The 23,788-nt window shown below is 39.2% G+C and overlaps 1 protein-coding gene across 1 annotated transcript; it reads left to right on the plus strand.

Annotated features, from left to right (window-relative positions):
- The first annotated feature begins 5,290 nt into the window (after nt 1-5,290).
- LOC124161566 (farnesol dehydrogenase-like) lies at nt 5,291-23,028 on the plus strand. The gene is made up of 7 exons (XM_046537948.1): nt 5,291-5,372; nt 11,571-11,766; nt 13,263-13,434; nt 15,537-15,672; nt 17,162-17,291; nt 19,953-20,102; nt 22,841-23,028. Exons 2-7 carry the CDS (start codon nt 11,635-11,637, stop codon nt 22,877-22,879), a joined length of 759 nt encoding a protein of 252 aa, XP_046393904.1. The 5' UTR covers nt 5,291-5,372; nt 11,571-11,634; the 3' UTR covers nt 22,880-23,028.
- The last annotated feature ends 760 nt before the right edge of the window (nt 23,029-23,788 follow it).

The raw sequence follows: 23,788 nt of genomic DNA on the forward strand, positions 1-23,788 counted from the left end.
TATAAGGGCGAGGCTTCTCACCTCTGCACCGCAGAAGGGGGAGGACAGGAAGGAGACGCCGCGCCGCACAGTGGTCCCAAATCGAAAGAAGCTGGCAAAAGTCATTTTTGCGACTTTTTACGGGGAAGTTTTGAATTATGTATTCGGATTCTACAGGATATGGCCTACAATATTTCGTACCTGATAGTTCTGCGTGATTGTTATGTTGACCTGTGCAACCCGTCAAACATGGGCATGTTTAGCCTAAAACGCCCGACCCGTTGAAATAGTCGATTTTAGGGAAATTCAACTTAATAAATGACTATTTTAATTTCATGGAATTCATCTGTCAATTTTAATACGGTAAGTGTGAATATTTTTACACAATATTATGGTAAGATTTCTTCGTTTCAGAATTTCTTATGACAAAATTCAATAATTTATAATGTTAGCTATTTTTGGGCCTATTTTTGGTAAAATGTGTCGATATAGTTTTGTGCTCCTCCGTGCTCCCCGAACATTCCTATGCAGAATTCTTTGGAAAAGTGTGTACAACAAGGTGAAGGAAAAAATCTTGTCTATACTCGCCTATCCGACATCTAGAGGAGGGACATCTAGAAGTTGAGCGGTGCACCGCTCCACTGAGGGCGGCTGGCCGGCGGAAGACCGAATGGCATTATCGCTCAAATATTTCTGTATCGGTAGTCGAACCTGCATGATGTATAATTAGCATAATTCTACATCTTGTGAGATTACATACATCAAGTATTTCACCCCTATCGTGTGCACAATTCTCGTTTGTGCACTCACCTTCAAATATTCATGAAACCAATGAAGGCCGCACAGTGGTCCCAAATAGAAAAAAGCCGGCCAAAATTAATAACATCGTAATTTTACCTAAATTAGAATCAAAATTTGCTGATTTCAATCGTCTGAATCTGATTTTGGCATTATTTTTACGCTATCTCCTCATTTTAGCATTTTTTGAGCTGTTATTATTTAAACAATTTTTAGAAAATCTCGATGTAGATGTCATTGCGATTGGCGATAACGTGCTGTTAATGGAGAACTTAAAATAGTTTAATTTTAAAGTAAAAGATATAAATTGTAGTTAAAAGCCATGATAGAACTTACGACATGAAATTGTCCAGATTATAGACAAAACACCGGAAATTATGAGTAAACATTGAATAAAAGATATAAAAGCTTAAATAGACTACCCTCTGAGGTTCCGGCGTATCCTGAAATTTGAATGCCAAACATATGCAAACCAAGAGCTTTAATTATCTGGACAGGAGAAGTTTCTCGAGTTAGCAGTGTTAAAACAGTTCGGAGCACAGCACTTGTTCACTAAGAAAATCATTAAATAAAACTGAGTGGGAAATATTCGCCACATCCATGCAATGGCTCTGGTGAGGGAGGCCGTCGTCCTCATTCCGTCATTTAAAAAAAATGCACTTGCAAGATGCACGCACCCTTGGTGGGTTTAGACGAATATTTCCCTCCGCATTCCATCCTATCTACGTCTACGAGCAGTTGAAGTGATCCTGTGAACAATTCTTGGCGGCAAGGGGATTAGGGAGCATTTATTTCTCTTAGCGCCAAGACCTTATTGCGGAATAACGTGCTGACAACGCTGTACAGCATGTAAGGGATCTTTTCTCAATAAAAATATGAGGAAAGTTTAGCAGAGAAAATTATCTAGTGGTAACTGTAAGTTTCTCACATGGTGACTTATGTAGTCGCTTTTGATCACTCATAAATTTTCTCATTAAGAGCGTGACAACCGGCCCACAGTGGGCCAAAATCCAAAAAAGCTGGCCAAAAATCGAAAAATTATGTAAAAGATGGTGACAATTGGGTTTCTTCCCCTTTTAGAACCTTAGAGAGCTGGATCGAGCCAATGCTAGGGTTTATGATGATTTGTGGCAATGATCTCCTATAAAAACTGCTCTTCTCAAAACTATGTGAACTCAGCTATGCCACGGGTCGTGGCTATGCAGGCTTATGATCGCCGCATTTTCCCTGAATAGAAGTTATGAAATTCAGGTTTTTCCTTACTAATTTAAAAAAGAAGAAAATACCAGAAGAAAGTAAAACGTTGATATGACCGGTGGGTTTTATTTGGACTGAGAAATGATAGAATCTTAAATTATAATTATCTCCGTAGTACCTGGATAAATAGAAAAGGTAATAGTCACTTAAGTAGCTCCCATATATTATGACGTCGATATTTTTTGGCCGCGCCCGTGTATGTTGTTGAAAAAGATCCACTTCCGGTTTCGCCAGATATTCTGCTGGCGTCCTCTGGTGAAGGATATCTAGAAGCTCGTGGGTCCTCTTTTAAATAGATAAGAAGTAACTAGAGATTTCCAAGCACGATGAAATTAGTCTTTCCCTCGTGTAGTTTGAAAGAAAACGCCATCATTGCTTTCGGTAATAATCGGGTACGTAATAAGGGGCCTAGATACTGCAAATCTATTCCTAGCAATACATATTACATATTATTGAATGGTTTACTCGAATTGTTATTATTATCCACCAAATGAAAAAGTATTATTATTGCGGCATTTTCAGATTTTCACAGAATATTCGTAGTAAGAACCGCAATACGTGGCCTAAATGAAGATTTCTCTTAAGATGTTTGCTTGCAAATACTATTATCTCCAGTTTTTATGTATTGATTTTTAGCTCGGGTACATCATATTGAAAAATTATGCTATTGGATTCAGCTCAGAAGATAGTATAATGAGGAAGTTATGGGTTGATTATTTCTGTTTCCACATTCATTTTTATTTCGGCAACGGAGGCCCTACCCCAATGACCCAAAAAGGACACGTGTCAGCAAAATCTTTCCTCGTGCCTTCCCCATCTTTTTGATGTACCGATGGCACTCCCCAAAAAGCTATTCCTAGTTCTTACAAGCGGACTAACTAAATCTTACTATCACCCCTCGCTTCATCTCCGTACCCCCTCCAACCTTTGAACAGCCGGCAGGAGTGGTGCACGTCAAGAGACACCCTAACACACCGTCGGAAAATATTCTCGAAAGCGGAGTGCCACCCATCTCAAGCACCTGCAGTGAAGGGAATACATAATGGTATGTGAAAACAATTTTTTTAAATGCCTGATGGTTGCGGGTGGTCGTATGGGAAGAAAGGCATTGGAGCTGAAAGCAAGAAACGAGCAGAGGAATTCGTGACGAGAATAGTAGCTTGAATAGAAAATGTAGAAATTATTCAATATTCTATAGCAAAGCAAATTACAAGGGTCTTTAATGGGGACGAATTTTGGGGTTTCTAATTTGTCTCCGCACATGGCCAATCGGAGTAATGAGCCAACATTTACCTTTATTTTTGATATAATCCGAATTTTTCTGGATTTCAAATGTTTATCTCGCAAACGCTGCGTATTGACCGAGGTAGTGGAGATGATTATCTAACAGGTGAGTGATTTTCGTTACATAAAGCTTAACGGTGCCGTGCTGTTTTCAGCCAAGGTCGCCGGGAAAAGAGTCCAGAGGTTCAAGTGCCTCTCCATAAATGTTAAAGAGGGATAAAATTCCAGTATATCCAGTCCCTTCTACATTAGGGTTATTGATGCTGTCACATCTTGCGCATTTTAGTTGATTTAAAAAAAGTCCGCTTTTGAATAAAAGTTGAATCTTTCCCATGATAGTTTCATTTCCACGCGGGCGTTTGTCGGTGTTCTTGCTCGTAACTTCCACCGTACCTATCGCCTCTTATTATACCAATCCATCCTATGCTGCATGCGATTTCATGATTGCGCAGTGAAGATAAGGTCTCATGTGGATTCGTCCGGTTATTCTAGGAAATAACCGTGGACGTCCCCGTAAAAGGCAAATGACTCCGCGGAATTTTCGCAATCGAATGTGCAAAAGCGGAGTTGAAGGTGACGTCACCTGTATTCCCTCGAATAGCTCTTGTAAAAATTCGCCAGAGAGGTTTCCTTCGGTTGGAAATGCGTTTGAAACTAGACTGGGCGAGAGTAGCGCAAGGTGATTTGGGAATGAGTGAAGAAGCCAATGCCATACAGGTCGCCGTGTTGCTTGCCCGCCGGTGATCAGATCGAAAATGACCCATGATGAGCACGGGCGGCTTTGCAGGTTTGCGGGTGGAAACAGAGCGATTCTATTTCTAGAGTGTCCGATGTCTTGACGCGGGATTTGATTACGGGACGTTTCAATCAGTATTAAATATAATAAGGCGATTAAAATGTGAGCGCGTCTTTTCGCCTGGTATAGTGAGATGGATTGTCTTCAATGGTCTTCTGTTTTGGGTTGGGCATGCGAATGTAATTAAAAAACTCATATTCATCAGCGCGTAGCTCCGTAAATGTGGTCACCAAAGCTGCTTTTAATGTTCTTCGTTGCATTCAAAAACTCCTTTCACGGGCATTTTCCTTCCGTTTTCCCTGACCTGGTATTCAGCGATTTCTTGGATTGCACTTGGCAGCACGGCGTTCTTCCACCTTGGCGCCTTCCATCCTGCACACAGCTGACATGGTGCCGGACGTGGGCGGTTTTCGTTCGCGTCGAATGTGAACGGCGGACGGTCCGCTCTCCGCGCGCGGACCGTCCGCGTCAATGTGAAACGGGCACAAGGTCGCTATTACATAAAGCCTGAGAATCAGTCGATGCTATTTTCCGTCCCTCTGAACCATAGCTCCAGCGATAGGTTTTCCAAAAGAGTGATTCACCGCATGATCGGATCTGATATGAAAAACAGATTTAGTATACATTCCCGCATTTGCTGTTCCATAGCAGAAAATACGAATTAAATATCCGATCGTTTATGTTATTTAGTCTAATTAGGACGAAAATGCACATGAAAACGAACTTATCGAAAAAATAAAAGTTTTATGCGTATATGTATATGTATACCTGCGAAAAATGTATGATAGTGGAGATATTTTTTTAATGCGATGACGTATAAATCTTTACTTCTTCATTTTAAATATAGTAAAAATACCCTTAGCGTGAGAATCATTCGATACTATTTTCCGTCCCTCTGAACGATAGCTCGAGTGATAAGTTTTCAGGGACCATAAGAGGGATAGCTAGACCCATCATTTTCTGGAACACACGTTCTTTCCCAACGTCCCTTTCCCGATGGCTTATTCCGCCTTTAAAGCTGTTATTTGATTTAAAGCCAGGAGAGAGATGGCCGCTTTATCGAGCAGTTGGTTAGAATGCATTAACAAAAAAAAACAGTATTGAAGGTCGTCGGAGAAGATGTAGAGGGGGGGGAAGAGGAGGGAGGTAAGATTTTCTCGTGGCTGTGCGTATTTCAGATAAGATTCGGACGCAAACGGAGAGGGAGGCTGCCTCGCTGCTTCGTCCCGAGGGAACTTGTCGCACGAACACGGAGAAGGTAAGTCTAGGTAAAATAGGGCTGTCAGAGTTCCTCATATGCGTGCTACGATCCAAAGCTCGTATTTCAAATCTTCAAGATTTATCATTTAGCCCCGTGATTCAACCCCACCTAGAAAAAAATTGACTTTTTACGATTCCTTTGTTCTTCAGTTGTTTACCTTTGGGTAATTCATTGTGTACCTGCGGTTTAAAACACTTCAGTGCCTCTTTCAACTCCAATTGAAAGGGAACTTGAGAGTTGAACGCCTGACAACGCAAGAGTTATTTCCCATCTTGGTAAACATTTCCTGCGACCTTTTACTGGCACACTGACATTTGAATTCTTACGTTCTGTTTAATTTTCCCCTTTGTCTCTTGGACAGGCTTAATTCCCGAATTCGAACTTATCGACATCCACCACAGTTTAACGAATTAAAGTAACTGAAGTTAGTTTTGAATTAGAGTACGTGATTTATACGAATAAATGTTAAAAGGTTACTTTTTTGAAAAGTAACCATTAATGTGTTAGGATATAGCTATATTTTTAACGATTGATTTTGCTCTTTAACCTTGTAATCGTTAGTTTGCTATGATCTCTATGATATTTAACAAAGTGATTCGTTCTTTCCAACGTTTTGCTATCCACCAATTATTTCATTATTGTCTTATTTATGATTTCCTACCAGTTTTGTTATCATTTTAAAGTACCTTGAAAATATAAATGAAGTATTGAAACCACTTTGATAATTAAATCATTTTGGAATGGAGCATGGTAAACTTTTAAGTGTAATGGACTTGGACGGAGTGACGGCCGAATTTCTCTGCATGAATCAACCCGATAATTAGTTTGGATACGTCAAGGTAGAGCTTCTCCGAGGCTAAGCTACAGGTGTGTGTGTGAGAGTTACTTATTCCAGATAGGAGGTCAAAAGGAATTTTGTATGGAAGAGGCCTCAGCACATTCCGAACAATTTTCATGTCGCAATTATGGAGCATTTTCATTGTTTTTAAAAAATATCCATAACGCGGCAATGAGGGGTAAACCCCACCTCATAGCTCAGGGGGGGCATAGCTCATAGAAATTTTTAAGTTAAATCTATTTTACTTAATTGGATTAATATTGCTTGTAGAATAGTGTGAGGATTAACAAATTATCCCTCAGAAGGCCATAAAACTCAACATTTTTGACCATTTATCTCAATTTATTTCCTGGCGGAGGGCCCCGCACCTCCCGCTTACCCTTGCGGGTATACCACACCCCCAGTCCCCCGAGTATTAGTTGCGCCCCCCCTCCCTAGCCTATATTCCTAGCTGCGCCCCTGGTCAAGTTAAAGTTTCGTTGAACGACTCAAATTATAGTTTCTTTCCCCGCGAAATTCGTTTTCATTCCACGTCAGCGTAGGGAGTGGCGACTTCTGTAAACCCATGAGCAGCTGATGATCGGACCCGCAGAGGCCGACTTGAGAGCCCTCTCTTATCGCAGTATTCGTACTAAAGGAGCCAGTTCTCTTCCGTGGACCGCGACGCGACGGAAGATGATGTCCGATGTCTTAACGCGGGATTTGAATACGGGACGCTTCAATCAGCAGCCAAACGAGTTAATCCATAAGCCCCGCGAGAGAAACGGCTCAATTAAAGGGTTCACTTACGCGGGAACGGATCAATTTAATCGTGTTTAATTGTCGTTTCCTCAAACAGTGAATGACTCATTGAACGTTTGATTCGAAGATCCAATAGCTCTCCGAATTATGTCATCGCCAATTGGAACCACAGAGAAACCTGCCCAGCAGATCGGGACCTCCAAACACGGCAGTCTACTAAATATTACTAATAGAAATAATAACGCAGAATTCGTTTGTGAGGATTGTACTTTTTGCAATACTCAAACTCTTGCGTAAAGTCAAAGTACTTTTTGAGCCCATTGCCCATTCGCATTTCATTGTAAATGAACCGTTTTTCTTCCATTCTGATTCCCACGTTGGTAACTGTTAAACCGCCTCACGTGGCCAAACCACCGAGCTATTCTCTGGCGCTCATCCGCACTCACCTTTCTTCTCTTATTCTTCCACTCACCTTGTCTCTTTCCCTATGCTTTGGCTTTGTCTTAAACGCCTTCCTGCTAGCGCTAGGTCTCCAAGGCCTTTAATCTCTTCTGAAAAATGTTTCCTACGGTCCGAGATTGTTAGCATTAGAGCCCCACTGCCCGTAAGGATGTTCTCGCGGACTTTTCCTGCTATCCAGTCGTACACCCATGAATACTGCGAAAGAGGATCCTCAATTCAGCCTCTAAATGTGTTGTCAACCACCGCGCATTTCAATGGGTTTACGAAAGTCGCCACTCGCGTCGCTGACGGACAAATTGATCCTATTTTGAAGGGGAAGCAAGGTATAATCAGCGATTATAACCGAATTTTATTTATATAATTTCGGTGATAATATACTTTTCAGTGTTATTCCTCGCAATTAAAAACATTATACTGCAAAATATTGGAAAAAATTGGATCGCATTGCACTCATCACATCACTGCGGACATTTTTGAAAACCGATTAAAATGCGACCGAAGTGGCAACAGAAATCAGCCTAATATTTGAATTGGAATTGGGCCTCCTCTATGATGCAGTGCCCTTGCGTGCGTCCTTGCAGCATAGCGGTGGCCTCTGTGCAGTGAATGCCGCCTTAGCTTGGGCTATTCGATGCTCGGTGTCTGCGTTGCTTCTTCCGTATCAGATAACGGTGCTCCCAACGGGGAGGTGAGCGACTCCAACTTGACTCCTTTTATGCGAACAACATTCTCTCACTTCTGAATACAAGAAGCTTGTAAGTTTCCTCCTTATTTATTTTCATATTGTATTGCTGAGATCTGTTACCCCTCCGTATGATCCTTCTGATATGCGGGTATTTGCAAGGAATTGATTTTTGAGAAGGATTTGGTGCTTTACCGGCGAATGCTGTTGATAAAGTCTTCAAAGAGGAAATCAACCGGATAAGGATGGACATTGCTCCCTATAATAACGTTTCAATGGCCTTCTCTGCTATCGTCTTCAGGGCGAATGATGGACCTGGTTATTGCCGGGCTTATATACGCCGTTGGGGAGGTCAGGGGCCGTATTCTGTAACTCGAAACCGATCGGTGCGGCACCGATTCGTCGGGTGCGACGTCACACCGACTCTCGGTAAGAAGTCGTACGATTCTGTACGAACCCGATCGGTGCGGCATCGACGAGAGGACGGGAGATCGTCGGTAGCCGTACCGACAGCAAAAAGGTGTCGATACTGCCACCGACTAGTGGGTTTCATGAACTCCCCGGTGCGCACTGTACGTTTTATTTTGTTTTTACCCCATCACCGAGTAAATAATGAGGTTTTCTGCAATGTTATCTTTTTCTGCCCCTTCGAATACGCCTCTACAATTCACTGTGTCATCATCTATATCAATTACCTTGACAGAAATATAAGATAATGGTTAATAAATATGAGGTTTGCTAACATATAATGACTTTCTCTCATTTATGTTACCAATTTCACTCGCTTGTAATAGGCTTTATTTCTCTCTATCATCATTTATTTGCTTCTTTGACATAAAAAAGATATTTCTGATTAAATATGAGTTTTGTCGCAATGTTATCACTTTATATCACTCTGAATAGGCGACTGTTATTTCACTCAATCATCAATTTGGCGTTTCTCTCGGCATAGAAATAAGATCTTTTTATTTAAGTATGAAGTTTGCCACAACGGTATCAGTTTCTTTCATTTGTAACAGGCAACTATATTTCATTTCATCGTCAGCCATTGATTCCCTTGACGATAAAAGAAGGTATTTGTTAATAAGTATGAGGTTTACCGCAATATTATCATTTTCTCTCACTTGGAATGCGCAACTTATACATATGTATTTCACCCAATCACAATTTCTTTACTTCCTCGTCATTACACTTCTTTTAATTAGACCCAGCTCCATATTTTTATAACAATTTCCTAACTTGTTCCTCTAATATGACATTTACATTTGAATCCTACGTTCACGTTCCATGGTATGCTATTTTCGTCTGCTACGGTGCCAATGGCATAACCTTCCGTTGATAACATTTAGACGGAACTTACTTAATGACAACTATATTACCAAATCATGAATAAAAGCATTATACGGAACCAATATTTAAAAAAAGAAACTACGATCTCAAGGATAGTTTCAACAATTCATTCCGGCAACAACAATCTCCATCACATACAAACTTTATTGTGATGTTGTAATACTGTTTCCTTCGATTCTGTAGGTACAGCATTACTACTACACAATATATAATCATTGTTAACAACTTATCCAATATCGAATAAGTATACCGGGACTAGCCACGGTGATAACTTTTACGGGAGTCCCCCGCAATGCACAATTGTGCGAAAATTGTCCATACCACCTTGTCCGGTATAGTCCACAAATTTCCACAGGGAATAATGACGCCTCGGTAGCTTAACTGGCTAAAGCACTCGGCCGGAAATCGAGGGATCCGGGTTCGTATCCCGGTCAAGGCGAATGATTTTTTCCCTGTGGATTTTTCGCACAATTATCCAATATCGTTTATCTTAATCTAGCAATAAGTCGTAATTTCCGCAAATAAAAAGATTGAGAATGACGACAACAAACTGTGCCAATGCGTCTTCACTTGTTTTTACCCTTCTTTCATTGGTGGAGACACGTGAAACTTCGGATATATTCGGATTTTCCCTGTTTGGGAAGGAGAGGTAACCGTACCGACTGGTTTGAAACCGACGACCTTGCAGAATCGCTGAAAGTGTCGTCGTCGGTGCGGAATCCGTTGTCGTTACGGTTTGATGCCCAGTCGGTGGGCTTGAAAGGGAAACCGACCGGTGCGGCACCGACGAAATACAGAATACGGCCCCAGGTCGTCTATGATTGGTCAGTTTTTTTAGGTTTCTTTCCTTCTCTCAGCTTACTCATTCTTTTTATCATGGGATTCCACGATTTTCTGAGGTTGAAACCCGTGTATCCATTCATATTATTATTTTCGATTATTATTTGAATGGCCTCTTTTGTGAGACGGTCCCAATATCCCTTTGCCTTACAGAGGATTTTTGTTTCATTGAACTTGATGGTATGATTGACTTTAATGCAGTGCAGTGGTCGGCTAAGTCAGATTTCTCTGGATATCCAAGCCCAATACACCGTTTGTGCTCTGATATCGTGGTGTCAATTGTTCTTGATTTTTGAGAATTTGCATTGCCTGGTGAAATAAATATCTCGACTGTCGCAAATGTCAATCTGCGAGTTAATGCAGTTCCTCTCTTATGTTCCGCGCTTTGAATATACGCCGAATTCTGACGATAAAAATTCAAACGCGTCGCATCGCCTTCCTCCACGACAAGAAGAGTTCGCGCATCTTCGTCGCTTAGGATGTGATTCCTGGGTGTTGCATGTGAATCATTGGACCTTTTCCCTGAGTAAGGGGCTTGTTAAGGGGTAAACGTTGAGGGAAGAGAAAATGAGAAGGATTTTCGTCATATTGAACACTTCATCTCTTTATAGGCATTACGCAATGAAACCTTTGTTCCTCCGCGGAATATTTTATTAAAACACGACCATTATTTCAACGGTCGACCTCATCTTCTGGTCACCTCAATATGAAGTTTATCGTCGGTACCATGGCCGTGTTTTATTTAAAAATTCTGTGGATAAACAAAGTTGAAATATATTCACCCAAAATGTTCAGCAAATTCCACGAAGTATCCCTGGAAACCACCAACTATATTAAGGCCGTTTTACACGGTACACGGAATTGCGCAATCTGATGCACGAGCGAAGGCGCAATGAAAATTGCGTCGTGTAAAGCGGTGGATTGCTAGAACGCATGCGAGAATGCGTGGACGTGAGACGGAAAAATAGCCCCTGTTCTAATTTCATTCATGCATTCGCGCAATTCCACGCCATTTTAGAAATCAATGCAGCTATAACCTGCGCAATTCCGTGCTCCGTGTAAAACGGTCTTTACGTAAGGAGTATTCAATGAACACCATTCGATTGACCGGCGTGACTTACACTGGGCGCTTTACGTCTGTAAATCTTTTACCTTTCAAAACCTAAACCTTTTTGCAATGGTTTATGTTTTTGGTGAATATTTTATTGGTATCTAAGTATGATTTCCATCCAGTCTCCATTTACAATTTCAACTAACTGTACCTCTTTTCCTTCTTCAACAGGTCGAAACTTACACTATCTCCTTGTATACATCACAAATCTGATAGACATTCGCGCCACTGAGAGATGGACCGTTGGGAGGGTAGAGTGGCGGTAGTCACGGGCGCGAGTTCCGGCATCGGGAAGAGCATAGCGACGGAGTTGGTGGAGCGGGGAATGATCGTGGTTGGATTGGCACGCAGGGTGGAATTGGTGCAGGTGAGAAGAGGATTAGCCCAAGGTAGTTTGCAATCATCGAAGGAAATTATGACTCGTAATTTAGACCATTGGAAAAGTAAGAAAAGACTTTAACCCTTGCGAATGTATACCTGGAGGTTTTTTAATCATCAGCATTTAATCATTTAATAATCATGCTTATATGGTCTAAGGTCCTGAAAGTTCGACGTCATTTGTACTGGTACGACCACAACGGAATACAGTGAACCACTTCTTCGCGATTTAAATTGATGCTGCTGAGTTTTCCTAGTACATATTTAAAAAGTCTTTTCTTGGTTTTAGTGACAGTGTTTTTGCCAAAAAAATTTTGGTTAGCACTCAAAATTCAATTTTTTCCGTTATCGTTAAAATTCACAAGGTTGTCAGCTTTCAATGGCTTTCAAACGCAAACTAAACGACGAAACTAGCTCAAAATTTCACAGCTGATTATTAACAGATGGCAACTGACGGGGTAATTGTTGTTTTTATATTTCAGCTCAGCTCAGCGGCGATGCCACCATTCTTATGCCTTTCCTCTCCTCCTGCGGTTAAACAGTCCCCGACTAGTGGTTCCAACCTCAGTAGTTAACTCTGTGGGAGAATGAAAAAGTCACGGATTTATCAAACAAACCTGGTAAATGGTTGTCACATCTATATTTGCATATTTTCATTGATAAACACGGTGGTGTTTTGGCGTTCACGGCAGCGAACGCTTTGTTCACCCAAAGAGTGATTTTTTTGGAGGTAGACACTCGTATAGGTTATTAAAGAACATTCGTACATGGTCGTACATTCGTACATTGCGGCGGCGTACAGTGCAAGTGGTCTGAAACCGAAACAGCTTAGGAATGCATGGTTATTAAAGAATTAAAATGTTAGAAAAACCATCTAAATGGAGGAGAAAATGCTGATTTTGTTCAACTCTGACGTCATATATATTTTTAACGCGGAGATAAAAGAAACAATAAATTGCGCAAAGTATGCATACGTTATTTGAGAATGTTTTTGCGAAGTTTAAACATCTTATCTAAAGAAACGTTTTTGAGGTATTTGTCGGCTTTTGTTTCTATTTCAGCTCAGTATGCGGCGATGCCACCATTCTTATGCCTTTCCTCTCCTCCTGTGGTTAAACAGTCCCCGACTAGTGGTTCCAACCTCAGAAGTGTATCTTTAAGAAGCCAACAATCATAGGGTGTCCATCCAATTGTCTGAGCCTATGTAAATATATTAAATTATAACTGTAATTTTTGGATGTATGTTAGCACAGGAATATAGTTTTTTCATTGACAGTCGTTGGTAAAGTTTGAGTGCAAATTTTGAATATTTTAGCGAAAATGGCGCATAATTCCCACCAATTATACTACACAACCGAGGTTGGACAACTAAGGAAGAGAATGTGAACCAAGGCCCTTGTAAGATGAGCAAAAAATTTGTGGAGTTGTTGAAAATCGAACGCTGGTGACTGAGTCTGATTGTTTCTTCACCGTTCATAACTCCAGGATCTGTCCAAGAGCCTCGCTGGCCGAAAGGGAAAACTTCACGCAGTGAAGGCTGACGTCGGCAAAGAGGATGACGTCGTTGAAGCTTTCGACTGGGTCCGCAAGAACCTCGGCGGCGTGCATGTTCTCGTCAACAATGCTGGAATCGCACCGCATGCACCGCTGTCAAACTGTACGTAACAGTCTCATTGCTGAATCACACGGTAATAGAACTTGTACAAGTCTGAATATATGAGGGAGTTTCCGTCGCCCATTTCGCGACTCGAAGGAAACAAGGGAAGGTACCCGAGTGGCACAACCAGATCGCGTTCCGACTAATAAGGGTGATAGAAAATGAAATTTAAAGATTTTTTAGCTCTAGCGTCAAAATGGTCTAATTATTCGAGATATAATCGATAAAGAGTACTGGTAAAAGGCCTAAATTAATGTATTACATGAGTAAAGCAATATCATGACAATATGGCCCTCAACGCCAACCACCTTCTTGGAGCCTATGAACGGACTGAATAAGTAAATATGAATGAGGCCATAGTGTCAGTATATTGCGGAATCGTTGTACCACTAGGTGTATTGATGTCGGTTCTGCGAAAAGTCTTTCGAAAAATAATGGCCATTGTGTGCTTAAGAACAAAATCTTATCTTCCATATTTCCATTTTAAATTACCTTTTCAAGTTTCGGTCCCTCCACATTTCAAATGACGCGCGTGCCTCTTTTAATTCCATCTCCTCCCCTCCCCCTCCCTTGATCTTCCCGTTTCCATGGTTTTTTTCCCAGTGCCTATCTTCTACATACATCACTAGAGTCCCCCTCATATCTCTGGTTTTACCCCCCATTTCCTTTGTTGTTTGTTTTCCTACTCTCCTTGTCTGTGTACCACCTCTTCCTTAAATCCTCCCCCACTTCTTCCTCATGTCTATAAATGTCACGTTCTCATCTCCTATGATGCACCATGTGATGACTTTGTGAAACGATATGCCTTCAGTTATGCCCTCCCTAAATGAATCTCCAAAAGGGTAGTTTCCTTCATCAAATAAAACAAAAGGCATTGATTGCGATCCGTTTCCCACCATTAGTGTATTCATAATATACAAATTATTTGGTTTTAGAAATACCGGTTTACACGAATGCTAATGGTCAATTTTAACCTCATTCGAAAAAAGCAAGATTGGCGCCAATGCGATTGAACTCCACGTGACGTCACAGGGACCTAGTTTCTATACGAGTAAATAGGAGTTTTACGTCGTCTGAGATTACCAATGCATGCATGAAGCACAGAGCTCAGGGAAATATTAATTAATCTTAATAATCAGTCTTAATAATGACCTATGAAAACTTCCAATGGTCGGAAAGTTTTCTTCGTTTGATAAGGTATTAATAATCCTTACGCCAAGCGCTACCTGCTAGCAGGGTACTCTACTACCTTCTGGCAGCCAGCATCGCAGCGGCGCACAATATACTCGCGCCAAGGTAACCAGAATGACGTTACACTGGCTTTTCCCATCATTCCTACTTAGCCGTCGCGTTTTCGCGCGCTTGAAAATTTTCTCTTTTCAATTGATTTCGAAAAATAGATATCAACATTTAAAAATCTAAAAGCGTGAAATACGTACTCCAGGAGTAATAATCTTTCGATTTTGGCAATAAAAAAATGATAGGAAACCACCCTATTGTGGAAGAGTGAATTTACATTTATTTTCAAAATTACACAGCGAATTTTGAACGCATTTTGTTTGGTGTCATTCCCTGTAAGTCAGTACCTTGTGATTAAGATGAGCGAGGATTGTCCCGTGCATTATAGCGCGTTTCGTCCTGGAAATCCTCTACTCGCTGGAGCTGGACAATGTGCCATGCATGGGATAGTCATTAGGGAGAGAGCATGGGCAAAACTTGGGAAGGAAACAACTCACTTTGCGGGAAAAAATATAATCTCTTTAAAAGATCAGTGCCGAATTCAAAAAACCGACACAAAAAACTTTTCCTCGTTATTAAAATTCCTTGAATGGAGATATTTACCACCAAAATTCTTCATGTCCTTCCCCAGAAAATTTTAATGTTTTTCTAAAGGTCAAGGAAGAAGATGCAAATTTACTTTTAGTTTATATTTTTTAATGTTTTGATAACTTCTTTTATATTAACTCCTGGTAATGTACCCAATTTTCACTATGTTTATCATAATAATACATACGCTGGTTCTGCGTTACATAACGCGATGACCTCGAAATCTGAGGTATGCCTTTTCGTTCAATTTGTTCAATTTCCAACCCTTCATGCAGTGGACAGGGAGCGGTACAAAGCAGTTCAAACTTGCCTCGACACCAACGTGATGGGAGTGATCATGTGCTCGAACGAAGCGATCAAGCTCATGCGGGAAAATGGCATCGATGACGGACACATCATCAACATCAACAGGTATTCTCGTCTTCTTACACCGACATAATACATAATATCATTGCCGTGCCAAGTGGTCTGACTTCCGAGAAAGAATCACTTGCTGGCCATAACAGAATTCGATGGAATTTTGTGCAAATAATTACACTTATTTTGTGTGATTATTGGTAAACAATTAGGCTTACATATGCAATACACTCTGAAGTATGATAATTTGTTTCATATTATGTCGCGGTGTTCCGCATAGTGAGGTGGCATTTCTGGCAGTTCAGGAGGTCGGTCGTACTGATATTCAATGTGCTACGAATTTTTCTGTTCTAAATAAGGAAATTAGGAAGTCAATATCAGTGAATTCATGTGATCCAGCCAAATTGTTGCAAAAAGCAAATAAAACGAATGCGTCAAATAAATTTAAATGCATATATGAAAAAATATGTGTGATCCTGGTGATATTTTGTATGATATCGTATGCTTACACATTTTAAACAGTGTGAACGTCGTTATTTTCATTACTTGACGAATTAAACAACAATAAATTACTTGCATACATTATTTGGATCACTTTTTACTATTGAACTTAATACGTCATATATAAAATTTCAAACTGGTTATTTTATTTGGCACATATTGAAACAAGTATAAAGAGAATCTGAAAATTTTCAGCTAAAAGTAAAAACCCTCCTTACTAAAGTGCTCATAGACAGTAGCTTCTTCAGGGCTTAGCCATCTAGTGCACAAACAACAATACATGTAGAATATAACCAATGAGAGCACATGTAATTGTAGACCGATTATACGATGTGATAAAATTTTTGACTGATTTTTCAGTGCTGGCATGCTTTGAAATTTTATGGCGTCTTGACATTAGTGATTTAATTATTTAGATACCGTGTGACCGAGTCTTACCTCACCATATGCACTATATACTTTAGTGTAGTTATAGGGAATACTATACCTTAAACCATAGCCTTCTCTTTTTTTCAAATCTGTTTATATTTTTAATTGAAATAATTCTCTGCCATTTGAGTACACTGACATCAATTATAATTTCTCTAGGATTGTACATTTTTTCATGTTTCGTCCACCTGCTTCATCACCCAGATCTTTTCCTTAGAAATTCATGAGAACAAAATTATTTAGTTTTGGAAGAATTTTACTCTTGTCGATCACTTTTACAGTAAAAACACCCCAAGAGATTAAATTCGAATTATTTTCAGGGTACAGGTGGTTCTCTGATGAATTCGTGCGAGTTAAAATGATTTATCATCCCAGGATGTAAGGTCATTGAAAGGGGGACCAATTTGGGTGCTCAAAGCGATAACTCTCGTTGTTTATAGAACATATGTCTACACTGACGACGTCATAAATGGCCAAACGGTTTAATGAACCACTAATTACCACTATTGTTAATAGAACCCGATTTTTTTCTGGATTTACTATTTGAACACAAAAAATGTCTGCAAACTTAACTATAAAACTAACAGATTTCTTCACTTTTCGGTTGTGACAGCATTCTTGGGCACTTCATCCACACAAGAACCGGCATTCACGTGTACAACGCCACCAAGCACGCAGTGACGGTACTAACGGAGGGACTTCGAAGGGAACTTTTGGAAGCCAAGTCCAAGATAAGGGTGACGGTTAGTGTTTCACTCTTAAATCTCACTCCAATAAAGCACTATTAATACCGAGGCTATTAAGTTACACTGAGTATGACATGTGATATTGACGAATGTATGCTTTGTCAATAATTGCCATTTTTACTAGTTACTATACAGATGTATTTGAGCAAAATTATAATAACCCTCCACGTATTCTTTGGCCAGATTGGCGCCCATGCGATGCCACTCCACGTGTCGTCACAGGAACCTAGATTCTATACGAGTAGTCAGGAGTTTTACATCTTCTGGGATTACCAATACATGCGTGAGCCACAGAGCTCAGGGAGACATTTCTTAATAATCACCTATTAAAATTGCCTAAGGTCGGAAAGTTTCCTTAGTATGATAGGGTATAAATAACCCTTACTAAAGCAAGCTCTACCCGCTAGCAGGGTACTCTAAGCTACCGCCATGCTCGGCAGCAAGAAGCCTGCATCGTAGCGGCGTTCATAGCGGCCTCGTACCCAGGTGGCCTCACACAGAAGCAGCCAGACGTCACACGGGCTTTTCCCAGCATTCATACGTAGCCGTCGAGTTTTCGCGCGCTTGAAAGTTTTCAATTTTCATTTAATCGCGAAAAACATACATCGTCATCAAATATAAAAGCGTGAAATACGTACCACTGGAGCAATAATCTTATATTTAGACAATAAAAAATAATAGGAAACCACCCCATTATAGCCTCCAGGGAGCATATAGGTACCGACTGTGGATGAATATACATTCCCGGGAATAAAACTGAACAAATCCGATGTCCTCCGCTGGCAGTAGGTATGGATAAATTTAAAATAGTAATTGGAATGGGAAACCTGCAATTGTTTTGATTCTGAAGAGAGCCCGCGGTACAGAACCTCGGTGCAGTTGCTACCATAGCAACGGACGTTCATACCCAAGTAGCAAAATCTTATGCAAAAATTAATTTAAAATATATTGTGAGAACATTTGAAATGACTTAACATAATTTTGAAAATATATTAGCTCTCTCTGTTTCCTTGTTACAAATCTTTTTTTCATTATTTCAAAATGATTTTAACATAAATTTAAAATATGTCCTACTCTAGAAGGAGCTATGAATTATAATTTTTTCAATTGTTTTAAAAACCGTTGTAAATAATTCAGCCTCCTTTTAAAATGATTAATTGTTGTACTAATATGATATAAGTAAACACGTTTGAAATTACCTACGAACTGTGCCAGAAACAGTAAAAAAATGTTTTCCCACCTAACAACTATGACACCATCATTATATTTTTGCATGCGTGAATATTTCGCATGAAGCAGTACAAGCATCGTGAGAATTAAAGAATCTCATTATCTGTATGTTTACACTGAATTCCCACCATCTCTCGAGACATTTTTTAAACATTCAAATCAGATGTCCGTGTTTGGATTATAAGACGTACGTAATTTTAGATGTGACCAACTCAGGTCTTATCCTTTTTTAGTATGCAATGAAGCACATAATGAGAGTGTTTTCAGACGTTGCTTGATTGCATTCTCGGATCATTCAATGTCCATTTTCCATTATATGCCTTCATTTTGGGACATTTTTCCCGTAAATTCATTATTTAAAATTTTAGTAATCTTATGGAAAACTCCGAAAAAATATCGCTTTGTGGATTTCAAGAAGTCCTGAAAACAGCAAAATTCTAACTCACTTTTGAAAAAAGGGAATCATTTTTGGTAGAAAAAGTCTCCAAACTCATCTGTATTACTTGTTTTATGTAAAGCTACTTGTCAGTTATTCACATTCGCCTCAAAAGAATAAGAATTTTTATACTGGTCTATTTTATCACATTGATATACGCCTGTGCCAATGAGAATTTATATGAGTGTTTTAAAATTATTTAAAAATAATTACCTAATTATTTCAAAATTATGTTAAAATGATTTCAAATTTATATTGAAAACGATTTTAAAATTATGTTAAAATGACTTTAACATAATTTTAAAATGATTAGAAAATAATTATCAAATTATTTTAAAATTATTTTAAAATGCGAGTAAAATAATTTTGAAATTGTTTTAAAATAATATTCACATAATTATTTTTCCGTGAAATTAATAAAGGAACATTTTATTCCAAAAATAAGCCATTACTTCCTACATATCCATGTACACACCGTCAACAAAATGAGATCAAATGGTACAAGACTTAAAAAGAGCAACGCTTAATACATTATTTTAAAATGATTTTAAAATCTTGAAAAAGTCATGAATTTAGCCATCATGCGATATTTCGATTTTAAAATTATTTGCAAAAATTTTAAAATCATTTTTCAATATTCTTTTTCTACTTGGGTTACAGTCTTCACTCAAGTTTAGTCACCCCCCCCCCACCTCCCAAACTTAAGTTTAGTTCTGATCGCTGTACTTTTGACTTAAATGCAGTTTCGCCCTTGCGTTTAATTACATCGCGTTCGTACTATTACGATTTATATCCTCATCTTGCTTTCGCAAACAAAAATAGTGAAATGCTGGCGATTCTCACTTTCATTTTCATTTTATTACCGCCCAAGGTCGAAAACAGTCGTGAAACCATGCGTATCTAATTGTACTTTCTTCATTTGAAATCTACTTTGCTCGTAATAACCGTCTGAATTCAGCGTACAAATCAAACTTTCCATATTGTGTCCACAGAGCATCAGCCCAGGATTAGTCCGGACAAACATCGCAGAATCGAGTGGCAGGCCAAACGCAAAGGAGTTTATGGCCAACAGACCCATCATAAGGGCGGATGACGTCACCAGCTCGGTTATCCACGCGTTGGCAGCGCCCCCTGATGTTCAGGTAGAGAAAGACTTTCGATCCAAGAGGAGGAGGAGGGGGGATAGCAGTGGACGTGAAATTATGTTTCAATTTTTTTTCTTCTTATCCTGACCTCATTACTTAACGGTAAAATAATTCCTGGAGTATAGGTCAAATGTATATGATGCAAAAAAGTTGTTAGCCAACGTTTAAATAAATGTTAAAAAGAGTTTTTTCATATTTACAATAAACTAATTAAAAAATATATATATAAGAAGAGAATACACAAAAAAAAATTTGACGTTAAAAAAATAAATATGTTAAAATTTGTTGTGTATTCTCTTCTTATATGTTTTTTTAAAAATTGTAATACTGCAAATAAAAAAAAACTCTTTCGTAACATTTATTTATGTAAAAATATTGTATATCATTGTATTTTATATTGTTCTCATGTTTTCAATCACAACCCTGATAATAGTTTATGTTTTTACTTCGGGCGCATTTTAATCTGTTTTCAAAAATATCCGCAGCGTGGCGTTGAGAGCAAAGCGGTCCCTTTATTCCCAATGCATATTTCCTGTATAATATTTACATTTGTGAGAAATAAAAGGGAAGCATTTAATCCATCGCATCATTAAGGGTATACATATATATAAAACCTTGGTTCATTTCTTCGTGAAACTGGGATCGCTCTGTCCGTCAGCGACGCCGGTGGCGATTTTTGTAAAGTCATTATATTGAGCGATCACACGAGCAAGCGATTGAGCGATTACACTTCTATGCACTGCTAGTGACATGACACCTAGTGACCGAATTCCTCTATTACAACATTCGCGACTTATTCGCTGTATTAAGAAATTCCTGTACCTAATTAAGGTCCGTTATGGAAGAAAATCAATATATAATCGCTGACTGGACGCCATCTATCATTCTTCTTTTGAACTATAACAGTAAAGTCGTCGCCTCCCAAACCGATGGTCGCTGGTTTGAATTCCGCCTGGGTAGGTTGCCCAACCTAGGGCATTGTTGTTTGTGAAAGACGTTATTACATGCCATTTCCCCCGATGTAATATACCGTAAATGGGCTGTTTTCGGGGTGATGGAGATAAGTTTTTAAAAATATATAAAAAAAATTGCCGGCACTATGTATTTAAGGCATGTTAAAAGATACAGTTTACGGCGTAATGCGGAGGAAATCTTTGAAATTTAACGTATTGAAAGCACTTTTCTATTTCCATGGACCCTTTTTTTCGGCAAATAATGCCATAACCGTGGAAATGGCATTATACACCGAAACCTGGGTCGGTAGAAATGCAGAACTATGGAAATAGACAAAGTGTTTTCAGCATGTTAAGTAATGATGAGTCGTTTCTTAGTCACATCGGTGTCTATTCCGTAGTTAACTTCTCAATTTTCTATTGAATTCACGTAATTTTTCATTCCGAGACGTCTTCTTTCTTTACTCATGGTTAGAAGTAACAAAACAGGAACGCAAAGCGCATCAAAAAAAAAAAAGAATACAACGCCTCCCCGCATTCCAAAGTTTCACAGAAATTTCCGGTTAAGTCATAATCGACCACACCACACGCTTGTCTTCGCGTTAATTTGTTTGCAAAAAAACGCCGCCGTTGTCGCTCGGATTGATGGAATCTCACGCGAAGTGCTCCTTTCGCGTGATTTATTCGCTAATTGATCGTAAAAAGCGGCCTTTAATGCGCGTTGAAAGATGCCACCTTTCTGAAAAACGTGAAATGAGTTTTGGCGCTCAATTGAATCTATTTACTTCGTAGCTCCGGTCATCATCGTCCATTTCTTCCCGTTCCTTCCTCTCATTCCACATTATTTCTCATTCCTACACGCAATATGATCCCTCGCATATTCGTCGAACTATTCGCGAAAAAAGATCGACGGCTTAAAAATCACGTGGCACACTGCCTTGACAATGCGCCTTCCCATGCTCCTTTGTTTAGAGGCAAGCCACATTTGTCTTCTAGCTTGAATGTGCCTTCAAAATGCTCTTCGAGGACTCAATTCAAAATTTGCTTACCCCTGTTATCCCGTTAAATCTTAAGTAGCATAATTGTTTGTAGAAACCCATTTCAAGTAGGTACGTAGTTCAGTTGCAAAACAGGAAAATACTTTTACCGAGCCCAATGCTGTTAGTATAAACTTTATCCCCTCAAGAAATGAATGGAATAAATTGCTTCGTTTGGCTCGTTGTTGTTTGCACTCCTCTGAGCGATCAATTTGAGCTTTCAATTTCTTAAAAAAGTCGTTTTATGACCGCCTACGAATTTGACATTTACTTTATTACTATTTTATTTGTATATAAATGCATTTAAGCGGTGGCGCAGCGAGGGAGGAATTTGGGGGATAACCCCCCTCCCCCCAGAGCTCAGATAAATTTTTTATTTTAATCCATTTTACTTGATTGGATTGATATTACTAATAGAATAGTGTAAGGATTAATAAAATATCCCTCAGGAAGCCGTAAAACTCACCATTTTGAACCATTTATCTTAAACTCCCGCAATTTATTAATCTCGTACCTACCTTTCATCCTGGTGGGTATTCCATACCCCCACACACCCCGGTTTTGGTTGCACCTAAACCCCCCCCCCCCCCCCAGGCTTAATTCCTGGCTGCGCCCCTGCATTTAAGCATCTATGCTCGGTCAATTGTGATAATTGCAGACATAGGTAAATTGAAGACATGTTTCAAGTTATAGGTAAGTGACGAGCGTTGTGATAATGCATTTTCATTTATTTCAATCGTTTTAGATTGCTGAAGTCATCGTTCGACCGGTTGGAGAACCATGAGAGCATACGTGTATCTGCATGAAATTATGGCCGAGGTCGGAAAGCGGTATCTTCCACTTCCTTTGAAGAAAATTCCTCTGCTTTATCATTTCTACTAAAATCAATCATGGATGAAGTTAATAATTAAAATTAAAATATTTTCAAAGACATTCACTTTGTAATTAGGAATTTAGTTTTTTAAATAATCAATAAATTGCTTGGGAGTAAAAATTTCAAACATTAACGAAAATTTATTACGATGAATATATCATTGTGTTAAGATTAACCAATGAAACGAAAAAACGGGATGTTTCCATTAAATAGATTTAAAAATTTCAAGAGAATACAGAAAAAAATTCCAAATATGAGTGATACATGGAGGGAATCATTTTATTCAGCTACCGATTACTTGTAATAATTCACAGGTTGGCTAAAAATTAGTAGTGACCTATGAGGTCTAAGGAATTAATTTTGAAAACGTAATTAATTCTCAATTCACGCGAAAAGCAATATGCTCGCTCAGTTTATATCCAATTCGGATAGAAATTGACCGAGCAAATAGGGTGGTTTCCTTTTATTTTTTTATTGCCTAAATCGAAAGATTATTACACCTGGAGTACGTATTTCACGCTATTGGATTTTTAAATGACGATATCTACTATTCGCGATTAAATGAAATGTGAATATTTTCAAGCGCGCGAAAACGCGACGCGTAAGTATGAATGCCGGGAAATCTCTCCGTGAGACTTATTTCTGGTTCCCGCTGCCCCCCTGTGAGGTGACCTTGAGGCGAGGCTTAGCGCTGACACGACGCAGGCTGCTAGCGGCTAGCTGAGTACCCTGCTGGCTGGTAGCGCTTGTCTTAAATAAGGATTATTAATACCTTATCAAATGAAGAAAACTTTCCGACCTTAGCCAGTTTTAATAAGT

Source organism: Ischnura elegans, chromosome 6, assembly GCF_921293095.1.
Source record: "Ischnura elegans chromosome 6, ioIscEleg1.1, whole genome shotgun sequence".
Taxonomy (NCBI): domain Eukaryota; kingdom Metazoa; phylum Arthropoda; class Insecta; order Odonata; family Coenagrionidae; genus Ischnura; species Ischnura elegans.

Coding starts and splice junctions, on each gene's coding strand:
- LOC124161566 (XM_046537948.1), top strand. CDS start 11,635: ATGGACCGTTGGGAGGGTAGAGTGGCGGTAGTCACGGGCGCGAGTTCC. Junction 13,435..15,536: donor GCATGCACCGCTGTCAAACT/GTACGTAACAGT, acceptor CCCTTCATGCAG/TGGACAGGGAGCGGTACAAA. Junction 20,103..22,840: donor CAGCGCCCCCTGATGTTCAG/GTAGAGAAAGAC, acceptor CAATCGTTTTAG/ATTGCTGAAGTCATCGTTCG.